Source organism: Parasteatoda tepidariorum, chromosome 12 (genome assembly GCF_982258835.1).
Source record: "Parasteatoda tepidariorum strain Cologne lab strain chromosome 12, Ptep-v5.0, whole genome shotgun sequence".
In the NCBI taxonomy this organism is placed as follows: Eukaryota; Metazoa; Arthropoda; class Arachnida; order Araneae; family Theridiidae; genus Parasteatoda; species Parasteatoda tepidariorum.
In genome coordinates, this window is record NC_141766.1 from 4,822,938 (window position 1) to 4,849,465 (window position 26,528).

The 26,528-nt window shown below is 31.0% G+C and overlaps 1 protein-coding gene across 1 annotated transcript in view; it reads left to right on the forward strand.

Annotated features, from left to right (window-relative positions):
• Positions 1–25,503, forward strand: part of eag (potassium voltage-gated channel protein ether a go-go) — a 57,966-nt gene extending 32,463 nt beyond the window's left edge. Inside the window, exons 5-10 of the mRNA XM_016070198.4 lie at positions 511–906; positions 9,415–9,847; positions 12,127–12,326; positions 18,326–18,578; positions 23,444–23,640; positions 24,562–25,503. Coding sequence (XP_015925684.1) covers positions 511–906; positions 9,415–9,847; positions 12,127–12,326; positions 18,326–18,578; positions 23,444–23,640; positions 24,562–25,218 — 2,136 coding nt within the window. The 3' untranslated portion in view covers positions 25,219–25,503. The remainder of the gene's footprint in view (positions 1–510; positions 907–9,414; positions 9,848–12,126; positions 12,327–18,325; positions 18,579–23,443; positions 23,641–24,561) is intronic.
• The last annotated feature ends 1,025 nt before the right edge of the window (positions 25,504–26,528 follow it).

Sequence of the window (26,528 nt, forward strand, 5' to 3'; positions counted from 1 at the left end):
GTCGAAATCAGGATGAAGATTAAACAATCGAAAATAAAGTGAAGAGATAAGACCACTGGCTGGTAAGGTAATCAAAGTGTTGGCCTCGTACCAGGAGGATCTCGGGTTCAGATCCCGCTCCAGGCGTGGTTGAAATTTATCTCTCTGTACTTTTTGGGGAAAAAAATAGAAAGAAGAATTAATTCTTAATTTTGACGAAATTCGTTTCCACTTCCTTTTGATGAAATTTTTGCTTGGAGCTCATACCGGGAAGCGGTTTCGTCAAAAACAAAGAAAATTTCGGGATATTTAAGTATCCATTTTTTTACAGAGTATTGATAAGATATCGAATAATTGATGCAATGAGATATATTGTTGTGAAGTGATGACGAAATTTAAAACGAATTTTCGTGATGCCGAATTTTCTAAATTACTTTATTACTTCATTTTTTAACTACCATTATAAAAACTCCATAGCAAATACCGTAAAAGTTTCGCTTTATTTGTGCCTAATTAATGTCTTTTTTTCAGATGATCAGTCTGAATTCGGAAGTCCTTCCCCAGTATCGTCAAGAAGCTCCCAAAACTCCTCCTCATATTTTGCTACATTATTGCGCCTTTAAAGCCATTTGGGATTGGGTTATTTTGTGCTTGACTTTTTACACGGCCATTATGGTCCCGTATAATGTGGCCTTCAAAAACAAAACTTCCGAAGATGTGTCCTTGTTAGTCTTGGATAGTATTGTTGATGTCATTTTTTTCATAGATATTGTACTTAATTTTCATACTACATTTGTTGGACCCGGCGGAGAAGTTGTTTCAGATCCTAAAATAATTAGGATGAATTACCTTAAAAGTTGGTTTATCATTGATCTTCTCTCCTGCCTACCTTATGATGTTTTTAATGCATTTGATCATGAAGAAGATGTAAGTATTTATTTATTTTTCTAAGGAATATCCTACTCTAAGTGATCGGAATAACTATACTTAACTTCAACAACTTTATTACAAATGTAGTTAACTACAATTTTATTTTAAATGTAGTGATTACAATACTTTTAGGAGACGAATTTTGCTGGTGGGTTCAATTTACTCTAATGCTCAAATTTTAAAAATGTTGAATATTGAAAGAAAAAGTTCATGATTTAGAATGACCCAATTTATTTTTTACGACTTTTTTCTTTCCTTCATGACTTTTTTACGCTTCAAATCTATATTTTTTGTTAAGTGTTTAAAGCATAAGTTAACTTATCTGAAAGAAATTAAGTAAAGTACATAAGAAGCATTCCTTTTGAGCTTGCTGAAGGACTTTTGTAAGATTAGCACTAATTAGATTCGAAAATTTAGTTGCAAACGCTACTAAGTTTTTTTTCTTGTATCACACTACTCACTGCACTACTTTTTTCAAAAAGCAACACGATGCTTTACGGAAAAAAAACAATAATAAAAAACAGTGACTATGGTAGTTTTGTTAACTGTTCGTTTCGATAGATAATCGCGCCAACAGCAATCACGAAGGCAACCAAGCGCAAAAAATTAAGGGTGTTTTTTGAAGATCTTTCGACAAGGAAAATAAAGTCACGGTTTAAGTACCTTAAACACGAAGCAAAGTAATTCATTTTAAATTATGTCCTTTGCTTTCGTTAAAAATGTCTTGTCATTAAAAATTACTAAACTTTTAAAAAATTGCTAATTTGGCAAGACATTGTAGCTTTGTGCTTTGAAGTAAATTTTCAAGGATTAAAAAATTTGATTACAAATAAATTTCAATCCTTTTCCCAAAGCTATGGCCTTTCTTCATACTAACAATTTAAGCTATGCATATTGCAAATTATGTCTTATTGCAACAATGCCACTGCAATATGCTAAAATAAATTATTTTTTTAATGATTTTGAATATAGTGAACCATCTCTTATAGTAAAGTCACTGCTATAGTTCGTCAGACAATTCACTGTATTAAGATCTGACTGTAGTATGTGGCCCCTTAATACCACAAGGAATATTACTGCCTTTAATATGCGTAAAAGTTTGGGTTGCTTTCGGATGCTTCCATGTAACGAAAAATTCGGATTTCGATATAACGTAGGATCCAATTTCCATATAACAAATTATCCCATTTCCAGGGACAATATTTAAGGATTCGCAAGGATTGAGATCATGCATGGGTAAAATTGCAAAAGCAATTGTAAATAATTTGTTCTTTATTGAAATTTTCACCTCAAGCATTATGATGAATGTGGGTTGGTGATAATCTCTGTGTAGAGATACAAATAAATGCTCTTAACCTATTTATCTTATGTTATCTTGTAAACTTAATTATATTACTATCAGTTTATGAGACTTATATTTCTTATTTTTTGGTTAATAAGACGTTAAAATATGTTATTTATAAGGCGTAGGATTGAAAATAGACACAAAAAATATTAAGTGCTTTTCTAATACCAAAATTAAAATGATACGCATTAATTTTATTTAGTCTTTTATGATTTTGTTTTTATATAACCATTAATTAAAGTCAAATATGTACAAATGGAGTTGACGTTTTTTATAGTGGGTCACGGGTTTTTATAGCGACGTCGAAATATGTTATTGCTTAAAAATAGGATTAAAAAAGTAGGCAAAAAAATATTGAGTGCTTTTTAATGCCAAAAAAAAATTATGGCTTGAAATGTTTTACCTGGAGGTGGTATGAAGTCCAACCAGCTTCGAAATCGATGGGTACCAGCTGGTCTGTGAAGTAATGACAGATAATGTATAGTTCATCTATAGTAAGAAATCCCTCCACCACAAAGTCTGAGGCCGTCTAATGCTATGGAAACAAGAATAGAGCATTTCAGGGAGGGTAGCTTCTCCTCACTCTAGGGCTAATACAATAGACCGAAGAAAAAGATTCCCTTTCGCTCGCCGACCCAAGCCAAGACATGTCCTAAACAATAATCCCACACCCCGATTTAAAATAGTTATACCTGGTTACCGTAGTCACCACCACGGGTTCAGATGAATGGCTAGGGGAGTTCTTACTTTAGACAAACTATACAATTCTGGCCCGATTACCCGTTGTTCTTGGAATTGTGAGACCTTAGCCTCCTTCGAGGACAACTGGCTGTTATGAGACTGTTTTACTTTGGTCTTGGGTGAGTTTTCAAATCAGGACACAGCTTAGTTAGGAAAATGTACAGCAGCTCAGAAAACGGTCATAAACATTTAATTCTTCCTTAATGAGTATTGTTCCTCTTTTTAAGGAAAAAATATTGAATCTAAGGAAATTCGTAATATGAAATTGTCCACTTGGATGAATAATTTGGCACATTTTATTAAATTGGTCTTTTTTTAAGGGGTTTTAAAGGTCAACAGTTGTTCTTACAAGGTTGCCACGAGTGCTTAAAATTCATAATAGTGGAAGTAATTTTCAGTTGTAGGAATTTAGGTTTTTAAAACTCACTTTATCTTTCTGAAAACGAGGACAACGCCTGAAAAGTTACAACTATAATATACCCAGCCATCCCTATCCTGAATCCGGAACTTTACCCGTAATGATTATGCCTAGTGTTTAAATAAGTAAAGTAAGCACGTAATTCCCCGTTTAGTTGTTTAATTTGGGTTGAAAACTGAAAAGGTGCATTTTTGTGTCCATTTTGGAAAACTCGCATTTCGAACTGTGTCCATTTTAGCAAACACTCATTTTAAACTGTGTCCAAATTTAAAAAATTACCAACAATTTTTTTTCCTTTATAAAATTGCATCGTAGGGGATGTTTTAAAATAACTGCATTTGTATTAGTAGAAAATATTCATTTATATGTATTTTTGTGATGTCTAAAAGCAAAAATATTTATCATCAATATTAAAAGGAAAATCAGTTTCTTTCGGAAACTGAATAGCAATTAGAAGAAATAACTTTTACTTCATTAAAATATATGTTTCTGAGAACAACAAATTTTTAATTGCTATTATTATTATTTCATATGAAGTACAACATAAAAATCTATGATCATTAATAATAAAAAAATTTCTTCTGCCTTATTAATTCAGAAATAATGAATACTTCAGAATAATGTCCTCATTTTTAAATACTGCAATTGATGAGTTGACATAGAAAAGGAGTTGAGTGATAAAAGCAAAATTTGACAAAGGGGGAAAAAGACTGTTGAAAAAGTCGTGAGTTGCAAGTCACTCTATGTCTAGAGAATTGGTTACAGAATTTTAAGAACCTTACAACCCTCTTTAACAAAGCAAATGCAAAGTAAACGCGCTTTTTGAACAACCCCATATCCAAATTTCAACTACCAATTCCAATTTCCAAAATCTCGATGCCTAAATTAAGATACTTTTCCGAAACCATATCACTGACTCAAAAACCAGGATTTACAAAATTGTTTATTGTATCAAATCATTGAAACGCAAAATAAATATCTTTTTGTTTCGCCAGTTTAAGAAATTTAAGAAGAGCAGGAAAAAATTATTCATTTTTCGAGATATTTTGAATATTTAACTTTAAAATGACTTTGTTAAGGCGAGGCAAAATTTAATACTGCTATACCGAACTCTAAATTCAATTACACTACTTCCTACCCACGTTCAACAAAATATTTTACTGAATCAAAAAGAAAAACCTAATTTCGATATGACTAGAGCGCAAACTAAATTTAACTCCAGTTAAGAACATTTTAATTACATCAGCTTTAAAAATTTATAAAGAGGCTCATCACTTTAGCAGAGAAGAAAGATATATTTTCTGCGATTAAAAACACTGAAGTCATATCAGTTCCCTTATTTTGCTTCAAAGTAACTTTGTTAATCCGATACTGATGCCAATTTTAATACTGAATTCTACGTTACCTAATTCGTATAAATACTTTTCGAGCCACTCGCCACGTTCAAGAAAAAATAATAATAACTGTAAACGGAATTGAGGAAAAACATAATATCCATGTGACTAAAGTGCGAACTAAATTTAACCAAAATTTAGAACAGTTTAGCTACATCAGTTAAAGAAATTTTTTAGAGAGGGTTATCAATTTGGTAGAAATTTATTTTTTACGATTAGAAACACTTGGAGTGATATCGATTTCCCATATTTTGCATCGAAGTACCTTTGTTTATGCTCCATAAAATTTAATACCGAATTTTGATAACTCATTTTCAAATGTAAAATTGATTCTACGTCCTTCTCCAGCTTTTCCGTAATGTTAAAGAATCTCTTTTTTTAGAAAAAAATGTATAACTTTAATTATTTTATTGCTCATTAAAAATATGATTTAGCAAATTGAAAATATTTCTATGTTTCCGTTCTTTTACTTATTAGTATATGTGTTGCTGTGTTACTAGTAAGGAAAAAAGGATTAAAACACCAAAATCGGTTTAAGTTTGTTTCACAAAAACAAGCTTTAAGGGGTTCTAATAATTGCCTTTTAACTCCTGTCTGTTTATACCAACAATCAAAAAACTTCAGTGGTGATGTATATTAATTTTATATGATATATTAATTTCGATATCGTTTTTGCTCCTTTCTTACGTAAATAATTATGAGTGACAATTATGTGTTTAATCTGTCTATTAAAAAACTCCTCTCTCCTCTAAGTCTTAGATGCTATGCAATCAAGGAATAGCACTTTATAAAAGGGGAGCTTTGTAATAGACCGAAGAAAATTGATTATTGACCCCCTACCAGAAGTGGTTAAATATCGTATGCATAGTCCCCGCCACTGCTCCAGGTCAATGGGAGTTCCTTAAATAGACAGGCCATGTGCTTTTTTACTTAACTCTTATCAAGGATTCAAGGTTCAGAAAGAAAATAAAACAAATTTGTCTATTATTTTTCTTGGTTTTATTTTCTTTTTGAACTTATCTAATAAGTTCTGTTTACTTGCAGCTTAAGCGCAATAAATGAAACTTATTGTTTTTCTTAACTTTCTTCGTGTTTTCTTGTATTTATTTATTTATTTTATATATATATATATATATATATATATATATATATATATATATATATATATATATATATATATATATATATATATATATATATATATATATATATATATATACAGTGGTGGCCAAAAGTGTGGACACTTTTTGAAAGTTTCATGTTTTTCAACTTTGTGTGCTTGTATAATATATTAATTTTCACTTAAATACAAACGTTTATATATCAAATTGAAGGTAATTTAATGTAGAATTTAATAATAAGTACAGTATTACAATATCTGCATTACAAAAAAAAGTTATGCAATTAATAGTAAGATCTATCTTAGATTTGCATTTTTTTAAAGTGATACTTACACAATCAATACTTAGTAGGATAACCCTTAATTTTTAAGACAGCATCAGAGCGTCTTTTCATCGAGTGAACGAGTGTTTGGAGTTCATCTTTCGTAATCACATGGTGCCAAGAATCAATTATAGCTTCAATAAGTTGTCTTTCATTGGATGGACGTTTTTTTGTACAAGAATTTTCAAGCGTCGCCACAAATTTTCAATTGGATTGAGACCAGGGCTGTTTCTTGACCATGGTAATATATCAATGCCTTTATTTTGAAACCATGCTTTGCATACTTTTGCTGTGTGGCATGGAGCTGGATCCTGCTGAAAAATAAATGGTGCGTTGTTGGGGAAGCGATCCCTGACAGAAGGTATCAATTTTGGTTTCAGGACAGTTTCGATGTATTTTTTGGCATTCAGGATGCCAAATCAGGCCGAAAAAAATGCACAAGTGCTACTACCGATAGAAAAATTTAATTGCTATGCCTTCAAGATAGAAAAATGTCATTACATGCCATTAGATGTGAAAATAATGCAGCTGGTATTGCAGTAAGTTCAAGAACAATAAGAAGAAGCTTATCAGGATTTGGACTACAAGCTAGAATTCCAAGGAAAAAACCATATTTAAATCAAAAGCAACGCGAAAAACGAGTTAAGTCGGCAAAAGAACACATTAAATTTTCAGAAAATCAATGGAAGCAAGTAATCTGGAGTGATGAGAGTAAAATATCGCTCTTTAGAAGTGATGGTAGAAAATACGTGAGACGTAGAGTAGGTGAAGCGTTTCATCCTGATTGCGTTGAAGCAACTACTAAAAATCCAACAAATGTCATGATTTGGGCATGTATATCTGCAGATGGCGTGGGCCGAATTCAAGTGATTGATGGCATCCTGAATGCCAAAAAATACATCGAAACTGCCCTGAAACCAAAATTGATACCTTCCATCAGGGATCTCTTCTCCAACAACGCGCCATTTATTTTTCAGCAGGATTCAGCTCCATGCCACACAGCAATAGTATGCAAAGCATGGTTTCAAAATAAAGGCATAGATATATTACCATGGCCAGGAAACAGCCCTGATCTCAATCCAATTGAAAATTTGTGGCGACGTTTGAAACTTCTTGTACGAAAAAAACGTCCATCCAATAAAAGACAACTTATTGAAGCTATAATTGATTCTTGGCACCATGTGATTACGAAAGATGAACTCCAAACACTCGTTCACTAGATGAAAAGACGCTGTGAAGCTGTCTTAAACAATAAGGGTTATCCTACTAAGTATTGATTGTGTAAGTATCACTTTAAAAAAATACAAATCTAAGATAGATCTTACTATTAATTGCATAACTTTTTTGTAATGCAGATATTGCAATACTGTATTTATTATTAAATTTTACATTAAATTACCTTCAATTTGATATATAAACGTTTGTATTTAAGCGAAAATTAATATATTCTACAAGCACACAAAGTTGAAAAACATGAAACTTTCAAAAAGTGTCCACACTTTTGGCCACCACTGTATATATTATGAGTCATTGCAGAATACCTTCACCTTCTATTTACCCATGTTCAATTAAATCTAAAATGCCTTAGAGTCTACTGTTCGTTCATTTCAAAATAATGTTTCTTTTTTACATGGTTTTTCTACATGCTTTCATGATCAAGTACACTTGATTCTGATTAGTGATTTAATCCACAAAATTATTTTTATGTATCTATTTCGTAATTTTTGCTGCAAAGTTTTACAAAACTTCAAATGCATTTTACTAAAACAGATACTAATGAAAACGGAGCAATTTGCTCGTTAAATCGGGGTGCTTCTTAAGAGGACGCTATACCGAGCGAGAAACTTTTCATCTCGCATTCTGTTTTGTCTCCATTATCCATACTGTTGAATTTAATGATATTTTGCAATCTGATATATTGTAAATTAAAGTTTAAAAAAATGAGTTTAGGTAAACCATGAAGTTTCAAATGTTAAAAAATTATTTTAACACTTTCAAAATGTAAACAAATTATTGGAAGAGAACTTCCCTTTAACGTTATTCTCAGTAATCCTTTCTTAATTTGTTTGCAGTTTGATAGTTTGAAAATTTTTTTCAGCATTTAAAACTTTATGGCTACTCTAGGTTTACAAGAATTAAATGCTTCTATACTTTAAAATAACTTATGGAGTTGATAGAGAATTAGTCGTGACAAGTTCCTCCCGTGATATATCGCCCTCTTAAACTGCAGCCAGTCATAATTTTCACAAATAAAAGCTATAATAACTTAAAATAGTTTAGGAAACGCTTAAAACGTGGTTACATTTTATTGTTACGTGTTTGTACAAAGGAAGGGGGAAATGTTCTAGCTTAGCTTATGATTTATCTTCGTGCTTTCTTTAGAAGATTATTTAGCGTACAGAGAAAATAAAAAAACAGCATAATGACTTGCGATCGAAAGATCAGATTTTAATGTATTAAAATGCAATCTTTATGGTTTGAAGATCTTACCATAAGTGTACTAATTAATTATTGCAGGCAATATTTTAAATTATGAAATCAAACTCAAAAACGTACTTTCTCTGAATAGCTCAATCTGGATAGCATGGTTCCAATAGTTTTTTCTGGACAGTGGTCGAAATTTTGGAATCCGTAACGCTAATTTCACTTAATTTTTAGTTTTTAGTCAATGGGGGTTTTAAGTTTCGTTAAATCTTTCCTTTTATTTATCTATTTTTTTTAAATTTTAATTTTCGTAAGGGAAATCCTCAGAATTGCAAAAAAGAAAAAAAAAAAACGTGAGGTCTTAATAAGTCCTAAGAACAGATAAATCTGGAGAAAAAAAAAGAAAAAAACTAATTTTGAAAATCGGTTTCGTAAATTCTAAAAAAAAATTTTAAAAAAAATAAGAAAATAAAATTCTCATCATTACAAACCGTATCCATCTTGCATATTCCGTTGAATAGGAATTTAATTAAATAATGTTAAAAAGAGAATAATATTAAAAAGAAAATAATGTTAAAAGAAAATAATGTTAAAAAGCAAATAATATCCCTTTGTTTTCTTATACCGCCGCCCAAACTTGAGGTAGTATTAAGAAATGGCGTTTTTCTCACAAAAGGCGAGGAAAACGAAGGGGATTGTTGGTACCAAGGCTCTCTAAAATGAACGTTGTGTCCCGGTAGCAAGGCATTGGGAGCCTATTCAGCGCCTTGAAGGTGGTCCGATTACTCCGATTGGGTCGCGTCGTCCGAAAGCTTGACCGCTACTTGGAATATGGTGCTGCTATGCTTATTCTTCTTCTATGCTTCTACATGTTGGTTGCTCATTGGTTAGCCTGCATCTTCTACAGCATCGGTCGAAGTGACGCAGAAAATGGTGTCTCCTACAGCTGGTTATGGAAATTGGGTAACATCACTCAACAGCAATTCAACTTCAGTAGAATCACCAATAGAGAGACTGTTAAGTATGAGCTAATTGGTGGTCCACCAAGAGGTACTATGTACATCACGGCACTCTACTTCACGATGACCTGTATGACCTCTGTTGGATTCGGCAATGTTGCTGCTGAGACAGACAATGAAAAAGTGTTTACCATCTGCATGATGATAATTGGAGGTAGGAATAATTCATTATCCAGTTGAACGCTAGTACGGTTCCCATCTTGCAGATTGTTCTGAAGATAAATCGCCTTCTTACATTTTAAACAATACTCACCGAAGAATCGTCTGATTACCTTCTTTTACCGCGACATAAAACAAATCTATATCTTTATTCTGAGGGATCTTCATATGTAAAGTGGACGTAAGAAAGGTAAAAACGTCACTTTATACACACGCGAGATGCAATGACACATTGTAAACCTTCGGAAGATTTCTTTAGATATGTGTGGAGTAATGTTATGCATCATAAAAATTCATCCAGGTAAATTCAATGATTATCTTCCAAAATACTAAGTGAAAATAAATCTATCAAATCTTATCCGGAGGGAATAGAGGGAAGTGGGCGGGAACATCCTATCTTTTCACTCGCAGACTTCAAGCATCCACCATGCTAAAAGAGACCATACAACCTATTTGCACATACAAGTCATAATCATTCACTCCTAATTTATGCATTGAAAAATTTGCTGACACGTCAAAAGGTAAATCTTTATTTAATCATGGCATTAATAGCATTTCGAAACTGCAAGATAGAAACCGTACTAACGCTCCATTTAGATCTGAGTGGAGTAGGTGTATTTTTGAATTCTCTTCATGAAATAAAAGCAGTTGATATTTTTTATTTTCTTGATATATTTAAGGTATGTTTTTCTTTTTGCGTAAACCTATTAAGCGTGTGTTCTTTAAATTTTGCGAAAATTAGATTTTTGCAAAGTTATAGGGGTCAAAACTGGGAATCCTCTGTATTCTTAAGAAAAACACATCCATTAAGAAGTGGCAATACATTTTGTGAAGCGTTGCAGTTAGTGTTATTTTGTGTTCTACTTCCTCCACACTAACAAATAAGATATAAATACTCACAATTGGCTTTTGCCTCAAAGATTATTAAAAAAAAAATTGAAATAAGGCTAATTTCTTAGACTTTCGCCGTCAAAATTTACTTGTGCCAACAATTTACCACAAAGGTAAACACTTCTTTGAATGCAATCTCCTAAGTAAAACCTTAAAAAAATCAAAATATGTATAGTGCACTTTTGGCGTGACTTTAAAATAATCTTAAAGTCACAAAAACTCAATTCAGAGCAAGCACTTACATAGAAAACATAATATCATTTGTCTAGATAGCAGCGTGTAAGCTTTACCCCCTTTGCTTCCTCAGTCAATTCTAGATGGAAACTAAAGCTCAACTCAAGGTGTTAACATACGATATATTCATATTGCAGAGTGAGCACGTGATATACTCACTTCAAGGAAAGGGGAAAGACATGATACTACCCGTACTTATCTGTAAAGCAGGGATTGTTGAAACTAAACAGAACAGTGCAGTTGATCTAAAACCTAATTGTTTATTAGGGTACGAATCTTTTGTAAACGTATAATAAGCTGCACTAAATATAATTTCTATAACTGAAATGACCTATAGCTAAGACTAGTTTTAAAACATAAGACATAAGAGAGTTGACATATCGAAACAAAATTATTTACTCAGACGCTTAGAATTAACAACACCAAATCACGCCAGTAAGGTAGATCCTTTTTCTTGATTATATAAGTGTACATAATTTAAAGTTTGTCTAATCTAGAAAATGGAAATAATTTCGATACAATCAAGGTATTCGGTCTCCCCCCACTATCTGGATTCTGGTTTACCCCATTCTACCATGCATGCGCGCATATATATATATATATATATATATATATATATATATATATATATATATATATATATATATATATATATATATATATATATATATATATATATATATATATATATATATATTAGGTGCACCAGAAATTAATGTCGTTTCGGTGTATTTGCTATTTGTTTATATTTATTTTTAATCAATAATGTATTCTCCCATGTTAGCAACAACCTTTCAATGCTGGTTCAAAAATGAATCGAAATGGATCGAAGAAAATGAATTGGTTTTTAAGACTAACGAATATTTAAGGCTCTGAAGCGACATTACTTTCCAGTCCCCCTAATATAATATTATATATACATAAAGTGGTTTTCCTTTTAAGGTGGATGAAGATATAAACTCACAGTTATAGAATTTTTTACATTTCTAGATAATAATAGTTGGCAACTTTTCCGCTTTACCAAATAATTAAAAATACTTCCACTTTTTTGGTCTAATTTACTGCTCATCAACTGATTTATTCTATTTTTGATTCTCTTATGGTTATTAATTCGGGATAATAAAAGTTCGATACTATTTTCTATTTCAGCTTTATTGTACGCCACCATTTTTGGTCATGTCACTACTATAATTCAGCAAATGACGTCAGCAACTGCCCGCTATCATGAAATGCTAAATAATGTACGAGAGTTTATGAAATTGCATGAAGTTCCCAAAGCACTTAGTGAACGAGTTATGGACTATGTTGTATCAACATGGGCCATGACAAAAGGAATTGATACGAGTAAGGTACGTTTAACTCCAGCCTGCACAAAATATTCTTCTTCTTTTATCTAGGACATGCGAGTTGTCCTAACTTATACTCTTGGTTTTCAAAAATGATTTTTTTAAAAAAAAACTCTTAAGGTAAGGAAACAAGGCATAATTTTTTACCTCCAAGAGCTTCTGAGTATGCTTCAAATTTTTTCCAAGGGATTCACTGTAAGTTCCTTTTACCGTTTTTTAGGTTAAGTTCCTATAGTCTGTCTATGGAAAGAACTTCCCTCATGATCAGTAAGAAGCAATGGCGAAAAAATTGAAAAAAATTGAAAAATTTTAAAAAAAATTGAAATGCTGCAGAAACAGTTTTTTCTTTTTTGCATTTTTCTCGTTATAAATTTTTAAAAATCGTAAGCCTAGTTTTGGACATCCTGTAGAGTTTACAGGTTGTCAAATAATGAGTAATATAAAATTTAAACAAAATCCAAAAGCTGCTAATGTTAAAAACTTTTAATAGCTCTTCACAACTTCGGATTTAGTTTCTTGACATCAATGGTATGATATGGCACATATGAGTAGAATGAATTCTGAACTTTCGATACTTATAAAAACAAAGTAACTATCAGCTTTGAGCTGAATAATTGTTTGTAAACAGTTTTTTTTTTAAATATTATTTAACATAAATAAATTACGAGAGTTGAGACCAGGAAAATAGGGCAGTCAAGCGATTCCTACTTCAGTAGCATATGGGTATAGTTCGTTCACCAGGAGTTGGCACTTGGCTCCACCTCCTCGAGCGCAGAGTTCATTTCAGCGCGGGAGTAAGAAGAGAAACATCTCCGCTCTTGAAATTGGGATAACCCTTTATGTGCGCCAAACACAAGCAGTGACTTCTTTTTCAGTTACTTACTTCGCTTTATCATCTGCTATTATACCTTTCGTTAAATATATTTTAAATTTAAAAACTGTTTTCCCAGCAAAATGTCTCAAAAAGGACAAACTATTCACTCAAAAGAGAAAAATATCATAAAAAATGGCGCGAAATATCATCAAATTTATTAAATATTTAATGTTAAAAAATGCAGGTAAAGTTTTCGAAATAAATATTCTTGTGAAACGATTGCCAAATAGCAACCTTGTTCAGGATTGCTCGTAACCTTCTCCCAAAAATAGCGAAATAGTATCGTCGCATACCAAGTAATGAAGGTGGAGCTAAGTGCCCACTGCTGGTGAATGAGCTATACCTATATGCATTTATAATCGCTGCATTTCAGCGCTGCATATAACAAAAATAAAACTGTTCATGCTCAAAAAGTTTCCATTATGTCGAGCATTCACTTTTGATGTTTTAATTGAATCTCTCCCTCATTTCAAAAGCTATGACTGTTTCTTTTATATGTTACAATAATTGTCCACCTATACTATATTATGTTAATAAAGTAGTTAATAAGATGCTCAGCATCATTTTTTACATAAATACTAACGCTATTTTATTTTTTTTAATAGGGTAATTGGCGGAAAGAGGAAAAGATAAAATTTTCTTAAAGTATAATGAAATAAAATTAAAAACAGCCAGACCAAATGATATAAATTTAATTCGAAATGTTTAAAGAAATATATAATTTATGTATTAAACAAACTGAGATGAAAAAGTATTAATGAAGATCTTTAATGTGGGTATGATGAGCTCTCACATAAATAATGATCTAAATACTTTGAGGATTCTAGGAACCAATAAATAATACAAGTTTGATATTCGATCCATTTTTCTCTCTGCTGCTTTGTTTTGGAATTCTCCCATTTTCTTATGGGTCCAAATATTAAGAGTACGATATACTACGGTAGAAGCCTTTCATGGCAAATTCTTTTTCACCACCATTGCTTTTTTGAAATTTAGTGAAAAGTGAGTTCGGGTAAACTTGGAAGAAAACGATGTCGTTTCAATCACGGAAAAAATATTTTAAAAATGCAAATAAATTGTTAGAGGCCATTGCGTAATCCTTCCATAATTTGTTTACTTTTTGATATTTTGAAAACTTCTTTTTTAGCATTTGGAACTTCATGGCTCACTCTAGGCTAACCTGAACTCACTTTTTCTATATCTTAAATTTTAAATTAGTTTCGCAGGTGAAATCGAATTTGCGATGAAAAGCTCTTAACCAGCTATGCCAAAGATTTTTTGCCAGACCAACAAGTTGAGAATGGCGTGACTAGACGAATTTTCTTTTTAATACTTGTTTAACCCATGGATGATATTACTGATTTAGGAAAATTTGAAAATGAATTTTGATAGGTTACATATCAAGCACGCGATTTCAATGTTTTTCCCTATTATCATAAAAGATCTTTCAAAATCTTCTATTAAGGATCTTTCTTGAAATCACCGATGTCTCTTGTTCGTTTGTTCATTTAACTACTTCATTTTTATCTTCTCTCATACGATCATACGAATGAGATTCTCCAATATCTTTTTGGTCCAGTTTTATAATTGTTTGCAAACTCGTCAAATAATGCCACATTGCCAATGTAATGAGAGAAATTGGACATTTACTTAAAAACAATTAAACTGCTCAAAACAATAAAAGGATGTTGAGGTCGTGAGTTGATATTGCACCTGGAGAATTATTTGAATGATTGATGCATTATCGACAGACGTAGTAGGCTATATGAGATAAAAATGGCATTTGTTCGGCAAAAAAAAAAAAAAAAAAAAAAAACCTTTTATTAAGCATTTGGGTATAGAAGAACCTGCTAACAACTCTCCAAGCTTCTGATTCGGTTAAATGACTTCGTTGAGACATCGCACTCATCGAAACAACGCGCTTACTGAATGTCGGTCGTTCTTTTCCGCTTTGTCTTATATAAGTTGAAAGACAAACCAGATTCGCGGCTGCTGAAGCGTCATTTTCGACGTCAAACTCAAAATTTGCATAATGCGAAGTTAGAAAATAGGGAAAATTTTAATTTCTTATTCCACTTTATGAAGAAAAAAATTTGCTTATACCATTATATTATACAAGACTTACAATATCCTTTAATTGTTTGGAGCAGTGTATATACTTTTCATATTTTTATTAGAACACAATTTAAATAACTATTCGAAAACAATAATATAATGAAAAATTATAAAATAATACATTTATAAAAGAAGAGGAAATTGTGATTGCACTCACTGGTTATCCATTGGTCATTTTTTTTTTTTTTTTTTTTTTTGGATAGACTTTCATAAACACTTCATCATTTCAATTTATGGGTTGAAAGAACTGCATCAATTTATGCTTATCCAGTTGTCATTCAATGAGCTGGATTCAATTTCAATTCCAGCCAACAAGCGTTTCTCAAGAAGTCACAAAATTCTTCTCCTTTTTCAACTTTTATATTTATATTAAAATCGTCGCTAATTATAAATAAATTATGCATTAAAAGAACATAAAAATACTTCATATTACGTAAAAGCATTAAAGATGCCCGTTGGGGGAAAATAAAAACTTAGTTGGGAAGCTAAACAACTAACTGTTTTACTTAACGGGAACTAATTGTTTTTATTGTCAACAGAAAAAAATACTTAATCTTGTAAAAAAAAATGTATATATATGTTAAGTCCAGCCATTTTGCACTTTGGCCATGCCTCTCGGCCAAAGTGAGAGGGAATTGAAACGATCAGTGAATATTCTACTTTGGCCGGCCATTTCGCGAAGTGGCAGCGATGTTCCGGCCAAAACGCGATGTGCTCATTCAAGAATGCCCGGTAGGCGGCGCATCTGCAATTCCGGCGGGAATGTGCCACGTGGCGACATTTGTGCTTTTATAAATATAAATCTTCTAATTATAATTATTCTCTAAAGTATAAATCTTCTAATTTAAAAATATAAGAAATAGACAAGTTTTTAAATTAAAATTTTAAAAATTTAATTTTTTACTTTGTCTCAAATTGCCACATCCCACCGCAGTTAGTGCGGGTACCGCCGCTAGTAATTTTTAAAGAATGAAGTTATGGTTATACAGAGCCAATAATACGTGCCAAATATATTTTTTCTGCCAACTTTGGCTGATCCTCCCATGCCACTTCGCGATCTGGCCGGCCAATTCCCAAAATCAAGAAAGGATCGGACATTGGTCAGCCATCCTATGCCACTTCGCGATCTCGCCGGCCAATTCGCGAAGTGGCCGAATTCGGGCTTTGGCCGTAACATATATATATATATATATATATATATATATATATAAGTTCAAAATGAAGAATAAAACAAAGAAAAATTATAGACATATGAAATATGTCAGACATATGAAATTATAGACATATGATATTATATATATATATATATATATATATATATATATATATATATATATATAAATATATATATATTGACAATGTTAAAAATTTATGAAAAATCTTGTAGGCATATATAAAGTTTGAGGTCTGCATTATAAATCGTTTAGAATATTTGACAAATGCACATAATTGCGCACACAAATTTTCCAAAGATTTCTGGAAAAAGAATTAGCAATTTTTTAAAGCGAAAAAATAAGAAAACTTTAGTTAATAAAAAAAGAGTTTGAAATTAGCCGTTAAGAGAATATAAATTTGAGGCAGGAAAAAATTTGCTGTTTAGTACATTTTTATTGTGCTATTCTAACATTTTCAACGAATGAATAAAATTTTGTTCAAAAATCAAATTATTGTTCGAATTTCGAATTTTCTACGTATTTTTTTCTCATTAAGTTGCTTCTACAGGATGTCCAATGACTAACTTTAATATGCATTTCTAAAATTCTTGTTAAAAATTTTAAAAAATATTAGTGATTAATTGAATTTTTATAACGTTTGACTTTGTCTCCTCTCTTAAAATTTACTGTTCGATCCCTTCATTCTTGAGAAATATTCCCAAGAATGATTATTGCGAATATCTTAGTAAAAGCTACCTAACGGAACGTAAAACAGTCGAAAGTAGAACATCACTTCTGTATTCCTTACATTATTTAAATATTTTATCGTATATATATATTAATAACGTATATATATTAATATATTAATATACGTACTACGTATATATAATAATAATGAGTTTAAATATTTTATCTTTATATATTATTAGAAAAATTGCCAAAAAGTGGACACTTGAGGGATCACAAATTTCTATTTTATTGACGAAAATCTAAAAAATGTATCAAAATCTGTCGAATTATTAGTGGAGAAGACAAATTTATTACATCAAAATCAATTTCATTGTCTGGCGAAACTTGGAAGAGTTTTTAAATATTTTCTTTCCAACCCTCTCTCGACAATTTAACGGGTTGAGATTTTAAGCCCCGCCTTCCTTAATAGTATTTCGTTAGATTTCAACTTCTTTATTTATTTAAATATTATTTTGTGAGGCGTATGCACTTTTTATTTCATTTTTGACAAATATTTAAAAAATATATGCATTGTGTATAGCGACAAACTTCAAGGGCACATTATAAGAATTATGAATTGCATAGAAATGTCATCTATCTATACAAGTGGTGCTTTACTATTATTAAGTTATTTTTCGGGTTCCTATGAACAGATGCTTTTTTTTCTAAAATATCTTAATTTTATGTTTTCTGATAATTATTTTCGTAAATTGCATATAAATAGACTCAGAAATAGTTGTGTCATCGTAATTTAATAATTTGGAAAGACAAATCATTAAATTACGATAAAACAGATATTTTTGATCCTATTTGAATGCAATTTCTGTCAATAATTATCAGTATACATAAAATTAACGCAAAATTAAGATATTTTTGATAAATAAAAGTACCGGTTTAAAGGCACGCCAGTGTAATCCATTTTAGGGATGTGCCCCTAGCTACGCAGTAGAATTGTAGGATAGGAAAGGAAATTTCATTGGATAGGAAATTCCTCTCTTATGCAATAAATAATCTTGAAAATTTGCCATACCTCTCCTACAAATTTACGGGATACTCTGCATACTGAGAGCGATTTATTATTAACAGCGTGTAATTATTTAAAATTGATTTGAGAATGATTTGTATTTCAGGTTTTGAGCTATTGTCCAAAAGACATGACAGCTGACATCTGCGTACACCTGAATCGAAAAGTATTTAACGAGCATCCAGCTTTTCGTTTAGCCAGTGATGGATGTTTAAGAGCTTTAGCTATGTATTTTACAATGGAACATTCAGCTCCTGGAGATTTATTATATCATACAGGAGAAAGTATTGATACACTATGTTTCGTAGTCACAGGATCATTAGAAGTTATTCAAGATGATGAAGTAGTAGCAATATTAGGTATAGTAAAACATACCGTCATTTTTATTCAGCTAGAAATAGGTGTTTAACTTTTTCACTGCCGATTCCGCGCCAGCACGAGACAAAATTCAGCTTAGCAGTTAGTGTCGACAAAACAGATCAATTGATAGCAAAATGTATATTATCATTCAACTATTTTTACAAAAAGTAGGAAATTTTCACCCGTCAATAACATATTGTTTATTAAAACAAACTAATTGCGAATTCTAGAAGCTAAAATTAAAAAAAATTAGCTTAGATTTCATATCTATCGATTGCCACTTTCAATGATAGATTTAGCATAACCACCTGTACTCAGCTGCAGAGAACGTGTTAAAAAACTGGACACAGCTCAAAATGCATGTTTAGGAAAATGGACACAGTTCAAACTGCGTGTTTAAAAAAGGACACAACTCAAAATGCATGTTTTAGAAAACGGTCACAGCTCAAAACTCAAAATTTCGAGCTGTATCCATTTTTTTAAAGGCACTGTGTCTATTTTCTCAAGCACGCACTTTGAGCTGTGTCTAGACTAAAATGTTCACTGACGATATGTTGAAAAATAAATGGAAAGAATTGACAGTTTTTTAAATGAATTCATTTGTGCCTAGTTTTCTTTTAAAGTGATGATTTATGTTTTCAAAAAAGTAAAGAATAATAAAAAGATATTCAAATTTTAGAAAAGTAAATTTGTGAAATTTTTACAAAAGCCTTGTCAGCAAAAGTAAGCATATTATAAATCATTCCAATGCTAACTTATGTAAGCCTCTACACTCCCCTCTTCTTTCTCGCGAGTGGTAAGAATTTGAGGATTGAATTTCTAATAAAAGATGGAACTTTGCTACGAAGTTAAAAATTAACAAGCATTTTTTAACACCCTATGCCAGAAAATAAGCAATAAGTTTATAACTAGTATCAGTTACTTGTAATCGTGATTCAATTTTGATTACAACTGTAATCATGATTACATAATCGATTACAGTAATCAATTACTTGGAATCGTGATTACAACTTTCAAAAAATTTTGATTACAGCTGTAATCATGATTACAATATTGATTACAGTAACCAATTACTTGTAATCTTGATTACAGCTGTAATCAAAATTTTGATTACAACTGTAATCATGATTCTAAGTAATTGCGATTACAAGTAATCACAGCAAAATGGTGTATGCACAATGTATGTGTATATTGCAATTACATATATTTAAATGTAAGCATGTATTTATACATTGCTTGTAATTATGTACACGTATTTGTTGTATGTACATACGCACATTGAGCATGTAACTATTTTTTTGTACATCCATACATTACATGCGCATATGTATTAACAAAGTATGTAGTTATGCAAGTACATACGTACGTGTACATAAGTACATACGTACGTTGTACATAAGTACATACGTACGTGCACATAAGTACATACGTACGTGCACATAAGTACATACTTTGCGTGTACATATATCGATGTACATATAAATGTACATATAAATGAACATACACATGCATACATGTAGGCATTTTATTTACGCAACTATGTGCATATATTGTACCTTTAAACAACATTCATACATATTGCACGTAAATACGTACAATTTTATATATATACGTACATTGTATATACGCGCTATTATCGTAAATTTGTACAATGTATGTAGTTAAGTACATAAAAGCATGCAAACGTATGAACATTACTTTCATTTATGTTCATACATATATTGTCCATGTATACAAAGATACAAAACATTGCATTTTCGTGCAAACTAACATAGATGCGTACATGTATCATGAATGCATAGTTATATGTACTAAGCATATACATATTACATTAAGTACATTACAACATAATTATGTAGATTGCGCGTACAAACAACGTTTGTGCATACATTGTAGGAATCACAAATTGTACGTTCATGCGTGCGTACATTCTATGTACATAAAAATATGTAAACTCATACATACTTACATAATGAATTTGCATGTAGTACACAATCGTAAGAACTTGTAATCGTATAGTTTTATTACAAGTAATCACAATTACATGTAATAAAATTACATGTAATCATGATTACATGTAATCATATGTTTTGATTACTTGTAATCATAATTACCCGTAATCGTTTTTGTTGTGATTACTTGTAATCGCAATTGTTTGGAATCATGATTACAGCTGTAATCAAAATTTTTTTAAGCTTGTAATCGCGATTACAAGTAATTGATTACTGTAATTGAAAAATGTAATCGATTACAGTTTCGCTCTACTCTGATGTAATCAAAAATTTTGATTACTTTTAATCGCGATTACTTGTAATCGTGATTACAAGTAAATTGATTACATAGCTGTAATTATCTGTAATCAATTACAGTTGTAATCGATTACTGTAATCGATCTCCAACTCTGGTCGTAAGGTATTCAATATCAACATATGATCACTGCGCATGCGCGGGGAAAAAATTAAAAAGAATATTTCATAATTTTGACTGAATTGTATTTAGCAACTAATGAAGAAAATCTGCCTGGAGTATCGAAAAAATATAAAAAGTTTCAATCAATTTTTCAAGTAGTTTTTGTATTTCTTAAAGGAAATGTCAAACTGATCAGTCGTTTCCCACAAAGTTAATTTCGTATTATTGCAAACTCTACTACCAGACAGCAAGAATAAAATAAAATTTGTGTAAAGTCCCTGATCATTTTGAGCTTTCTTTTAATAAGTACAAAAACAACTTCGAAAAATGATTGAAACTTCATAAATTTTTAAGATATTCAAATCATATATTTTTCATTAGTTTTCAAATTCGATTCAATACAAAATTATAGAAAATGCTTTTTTTATATTTTTTCAGCGCTGCGCAGTATTAAAAAGCTACTTTAAATATTCGTATCTTACGCAGTTTTTAACAATTTTTTAAAAATTTTTAAACATTGTTGTTGTAATTAATTTTAAATTGCTCCCCAAATTTCGTTTAATTTTATTGAATATTTTTAAAGTTATAGCAAAAGACGTAAGACAAAAAAACTAGTATTTTGTAAAACAGTCCATAACTCCAAAACTTTTTTAGGCTAGGCTTACGAAATTTCATACAATTATTGAAAATAACAACCAAACTAATTGATCCAAGTTTACAATCTTCTTACTTGATTTTCTAACATAGAGTGTAAAAAAAACTTGTTTTCTTTAGTAATTTATTGTCGGTACCTCTGAAAGCTTTCAACTTTATTGCTAAATTTTAAAAATTGTTAAAACTGAACAACTCTAAAGTTACAAAATAATTCTCTTAGTAACTCTTGAGAAATTTTTTAAAAAAAATATTAAAAATTGAAAGTGTCTCTTCCTTTATTGTTGGGTAGTGTATTATTTAGTATTTTTATTTTAATTTATTTTCAAGTTTGTGTAATTTCCATTCTTACCAAAATAAATGTTAATGCATATCGTATATTTATATTTATAAAACTGCTCTTTTCGTCAAGATAGATTTGATATAGGTAGTTTAATAATACAGAGTGTTTTGAAATCACCTCTTTTAATGCATCTTTATTTTATTTTATAACCGTCGTTGAACAGCCGACCCAATTTCATGGGTTTACGACTACTTACGTTCAACTCCGTAGCCTTGTAATTTTGAACCAATCCAGAAGACAAGGAAACTCCTGGATCAGTACCCTCAGAGGTATTGATTTGTTGTGGGAACATGGAGGACTTTGAGACTCGACAGATTTAACGTGCATCAGTCACCATTTACTACATGGGGAGTCTTCGGCCGGCGAGGATCGAACCCACGACCTCTTGGATATGGGCCCAGCGCCCTACCGACCAGGCTATCCCGGCCTTAAAAATGTGTCAATGCATCTTTATTGAAGAAATAAAATATACACATTAGCTGTCGCAAATTAGTTTTATGCGACCATGAAACCAAAACGCAGCAGAAATTTGCCGAATCGCAAGTGAGCAAAACGGGATTAAGAACAAAAAAGCCAATTTGATTGCCTGATAAAACTTCTTAATAACCGCTTTTTATCTTCCCCTAATTTCCTTCGGCAGTAAACAGTTTTAGTTAACTGCAATTCCGCCTTTCTCAATAATGATTTTTGAACGCGTATTTTATATTTTCATCGCTTAAATGTTATTTTACGGCCCCTAATTTGTATACATTTTTGACTTCATTCTTTCGAGACACGTCCGGAAAGCAAACACCGTTTTGGAAAAATTCGCCTTAATAGTGCTGCTTTTTTCTAAACAAAATTTATTTTTACATGTAAGAACATTTTACAAACTGTTTTTCTACATAATTACAAACATTGTTTAAACATTTAGAATCTGGAAGCCAATCTTCAAAGAAAGACTGCAAAGACTGTTGAACTGTTTGTGACCATCTCAAAACCATCTGACCATCTGCAAAGTTTGTGACCATCTCATGGAAAATAGTTGTTGGAGTTTGTGTCTATATTCACGAATTTTCTCATTCACTTTTACACCATCATTGACCATTGCTGCTCACTCCATATTTTATCATGAACATTGAGGGATCTAAAGTTGAATCTTTACCACTCATTATATTTTCTCTGTAAATTTTTTCAGGTTGACGATAAATTTCAGATAGCTTCATGTTCTGTGAGGAAAACTGTATTGTAGAACGCACTTCACAGTCGGCAGGATCGGCAATCGTCTTAAACGTTTTGAACACTTAGTGACACGCAACACAATCCGACTGTTAATGGCGTCACTTGACAGATAATACGTGTGCGCATGGGCGAAACTGCGATTGTGGCAGAATAAAGCGGTATTTATTTTCCGGACATGCCTCAAGCATATTAAGGATCATAGAACACCGATGTCTAAACAGAGATTATTTATGATTTCAGGCAAAGGAGATGTATTTGGTGATGCGTTTTGGAAAGAACCAACAATTGGACAATCTTGTGCTAATGTTCGAGGTCTAACTTACTGTGATTTACATTCCATTAAGCGAGATAAATTACTTGAAGTGCTTAATTTTTATCATGCATTTGCCAACTCATTTGCAAGAAACCTACTTCTTACTTACAATCTGCGACATAGGGTAAGATTTTTCATTTTATTTCTATGCATATATTGTTCACAATTTAATTCACGCCTTAACCCTCCTGAGACCCCAGTTCAGGACCGGTGAGATTATACACAGGCAAGGGTGATTTAAGCCTAATTTCATTTAAAAATTGATAAAAAAATAATATTGCAAAGAAATACGGTGAAATTTACAGTTTATTATTATTGACAGTACCCAAATAAACAGTAGTAAAATGTTCACAGCATTAATAATTTTTTTTTTAAATTGCAAAACTTACCCAAAACATTCAGAATACTGTTTGCTAGTTGTTGGTGTAGACTTGTTTGTTAAATAAGAAACAAGTCTACACCCACCTAAACCAATAAGCATTCCAGCCTTTTCCTACTCCATCAAATGTAAACAAAAAACCCAGAAGACAGTAATTCATGCGCCCAATCCTCTCATAAGAATCAAACACACGCATTAATTACATATTTGACCGAATCAAAAAATAAATAAATGAAAACAAAAACTCGGAACCGGCAGCGCGTATTGAAGGTCAACCCTCAATATTCGAAGTCGTAGCAGACTAACCACCATAGTGTCAAATCTAAACTTTTTCAAAGTCTAGACATTTTTCTATAAGTCTGATATTTCTTTATTTTTTTTTTTTTTTTTTTGAAAGAATTTTTTTTCCTTTAAGTCTGAGGCTTTTTCTGCGAGTCTGATATTTTTTTTCTTCAAATCTAAGGCTTTTTCTTCAAAGCTGAATTTTTTTCTTCAAGTCTAATATTTTTCCTTAAGTCTGAATTCCTTCTTTTCTTTTTCTCAAAAAAAAAAATTAATTCAAATTTGAAATTTTTTATTTAATAATAAAAGGATTTAAAATATTGAATGATTTAAGCTACAATTTTTGACATCTTCTGCTCTGTTTAATTTTTAGTTCCGTTTCAGCTGATCTTTCGCAAAGTATCGGATGTCAAACGGGAGAGAGAACTAGCAGAGAGACGAAAAAATGAGCCTTTACAAGAACTATCTCAAGATCATTTGGTGAGAAAAATTTTCTCAAAATTTCGTAGAAATGGCTCTCACGATAGGACCACCCCTGATGTCGAAAAAGGTCCAACGGTGAGTCCGAGACTTGCACAAGTAACTGAAAGCGGTGATATTAAGTGTCAGTCAACCAAGTGGACAGTCACGAAAGATCCAGGAGATGATAAAGAAAATACCGTTCAAAGGACAGGTAACCGTTCCTTTTCCAAATGGTCTCGCATATTGGCCAAAGAACCAACAATCGAAGAGGAAATTCCTCCACGAGGAGAAGAATTAGAAACATCTGCCGATTATCAAAAGTTGCTCGCTAATTTAGTAGATTTAAGAGTTGATTTAAAATTAGAAATGCAGAGACTTAATACTAAAATAAGTCGAGTAGATGAACAGATTGGACAATTGATTCGGTTAGTCAAACCCCGGCAGAATGAAAAAACACCCGTTTTAGTTTTGAGACAACCAGAAGCTCAAAGAAGAAAAGATTCACTGACAAGAAAAAAACCCAAAGAGTTTGTAAAAATGGAGGATACAATTGAATATGAAAAGAGCAAACAGCAATAATATACAATAATATAGAATCGTATATTTAGTTAGTTTGTTTTTAACTACAATTTCATCAATCAGTCTTCCTTTTCTTCTTATAATAGAATGTATTGCATAGAATATTTGCAGAAAGGTGGTTAAAATGGTTTTAAATAAGCGAGCTTTACTCTTCTGATTGCAAAGAAAATTTCATTTTTTAAAATTATTTATGAAAATAAGCTTTTTAAATAGTGTTACTGAAGCAGTTTTCCTATCCGCCCTCACAACAATACAAATCCGTGAAAAAATTTTAATTGAAAAAAATATTTAAAAGAACCGGTTTAATTACTCGGTCTCGGTATACTATATATATATATATATATATATATATGTATACAAATGAGACAAAAATGATAAAAAGAAATGATAATGCTAAGAGAAAAACGAAGAAAATTAAGAAAATTAGTAAGTTTTATTTACTACGCATCTCAGCTGCAAGTATATAGAACTCATAAAATAAGCTTGAAATATCAAAGAGTAATGAAAAAAGAAGAAGAAAAAGATTATTGAAAGAAAATATTTTTTAAAAATAACATTAAAAAGCCGGAAAACTAAAATATGAAAAGATATAATCTCGAGTGATGAACAAGATGAAGAAATTACTTCTTTTCATACTTTTGTTTTCCAGCTTTTTAATATTATTTTTTTTTATTTTTTTTTATCTAAATATATTTTATTTTAGTAATTTTTTTTTCTCTTCGCATTAATCTCCATATTTTCTCTATGATATTAACAAGCAACTTGATGAACTATGATGTTTATTTCAGTTCACAATGATGTAAACAAGACATTTAATTACTGATGAATTTTTTCATAGAACTCTACAAAAATATAACGATTCCCTCATTTTTTTTGTTTAATATTCATTGGATTATTTATCCATTCTTTAAAACTAGAACAAGTATTAAAATTATTCTGCTTTTAATGTGCCCAATCTAATAGCTTTTCTCAAATTACCAGATTTTAAGTTTGTGTGTTTAACGTAGGAATTTAAGTTTCATGTCTTTCGAAGTTACTATGGTATAAGCATGTCGTAAGCGGTTTAAATGGTCGCAATCTGGAAAACATGGTCCCGATAGTTTGGTTAGGAAAGCGGTCTAAAGTATTATCCCCTTAATGTTACGTTTTGAGTCTCGAGAACTTTTTAAGCGAATTGAAAACATTTTTACACACAATTATAAACTTCATTCATCCAAAAATAATTCCATGCAAAAAATAACTTCTTATAAATATTTATTATTTTTAATATTTTATTTAATATTAGTTGAAAAAAATTTAAAATGTTAGGT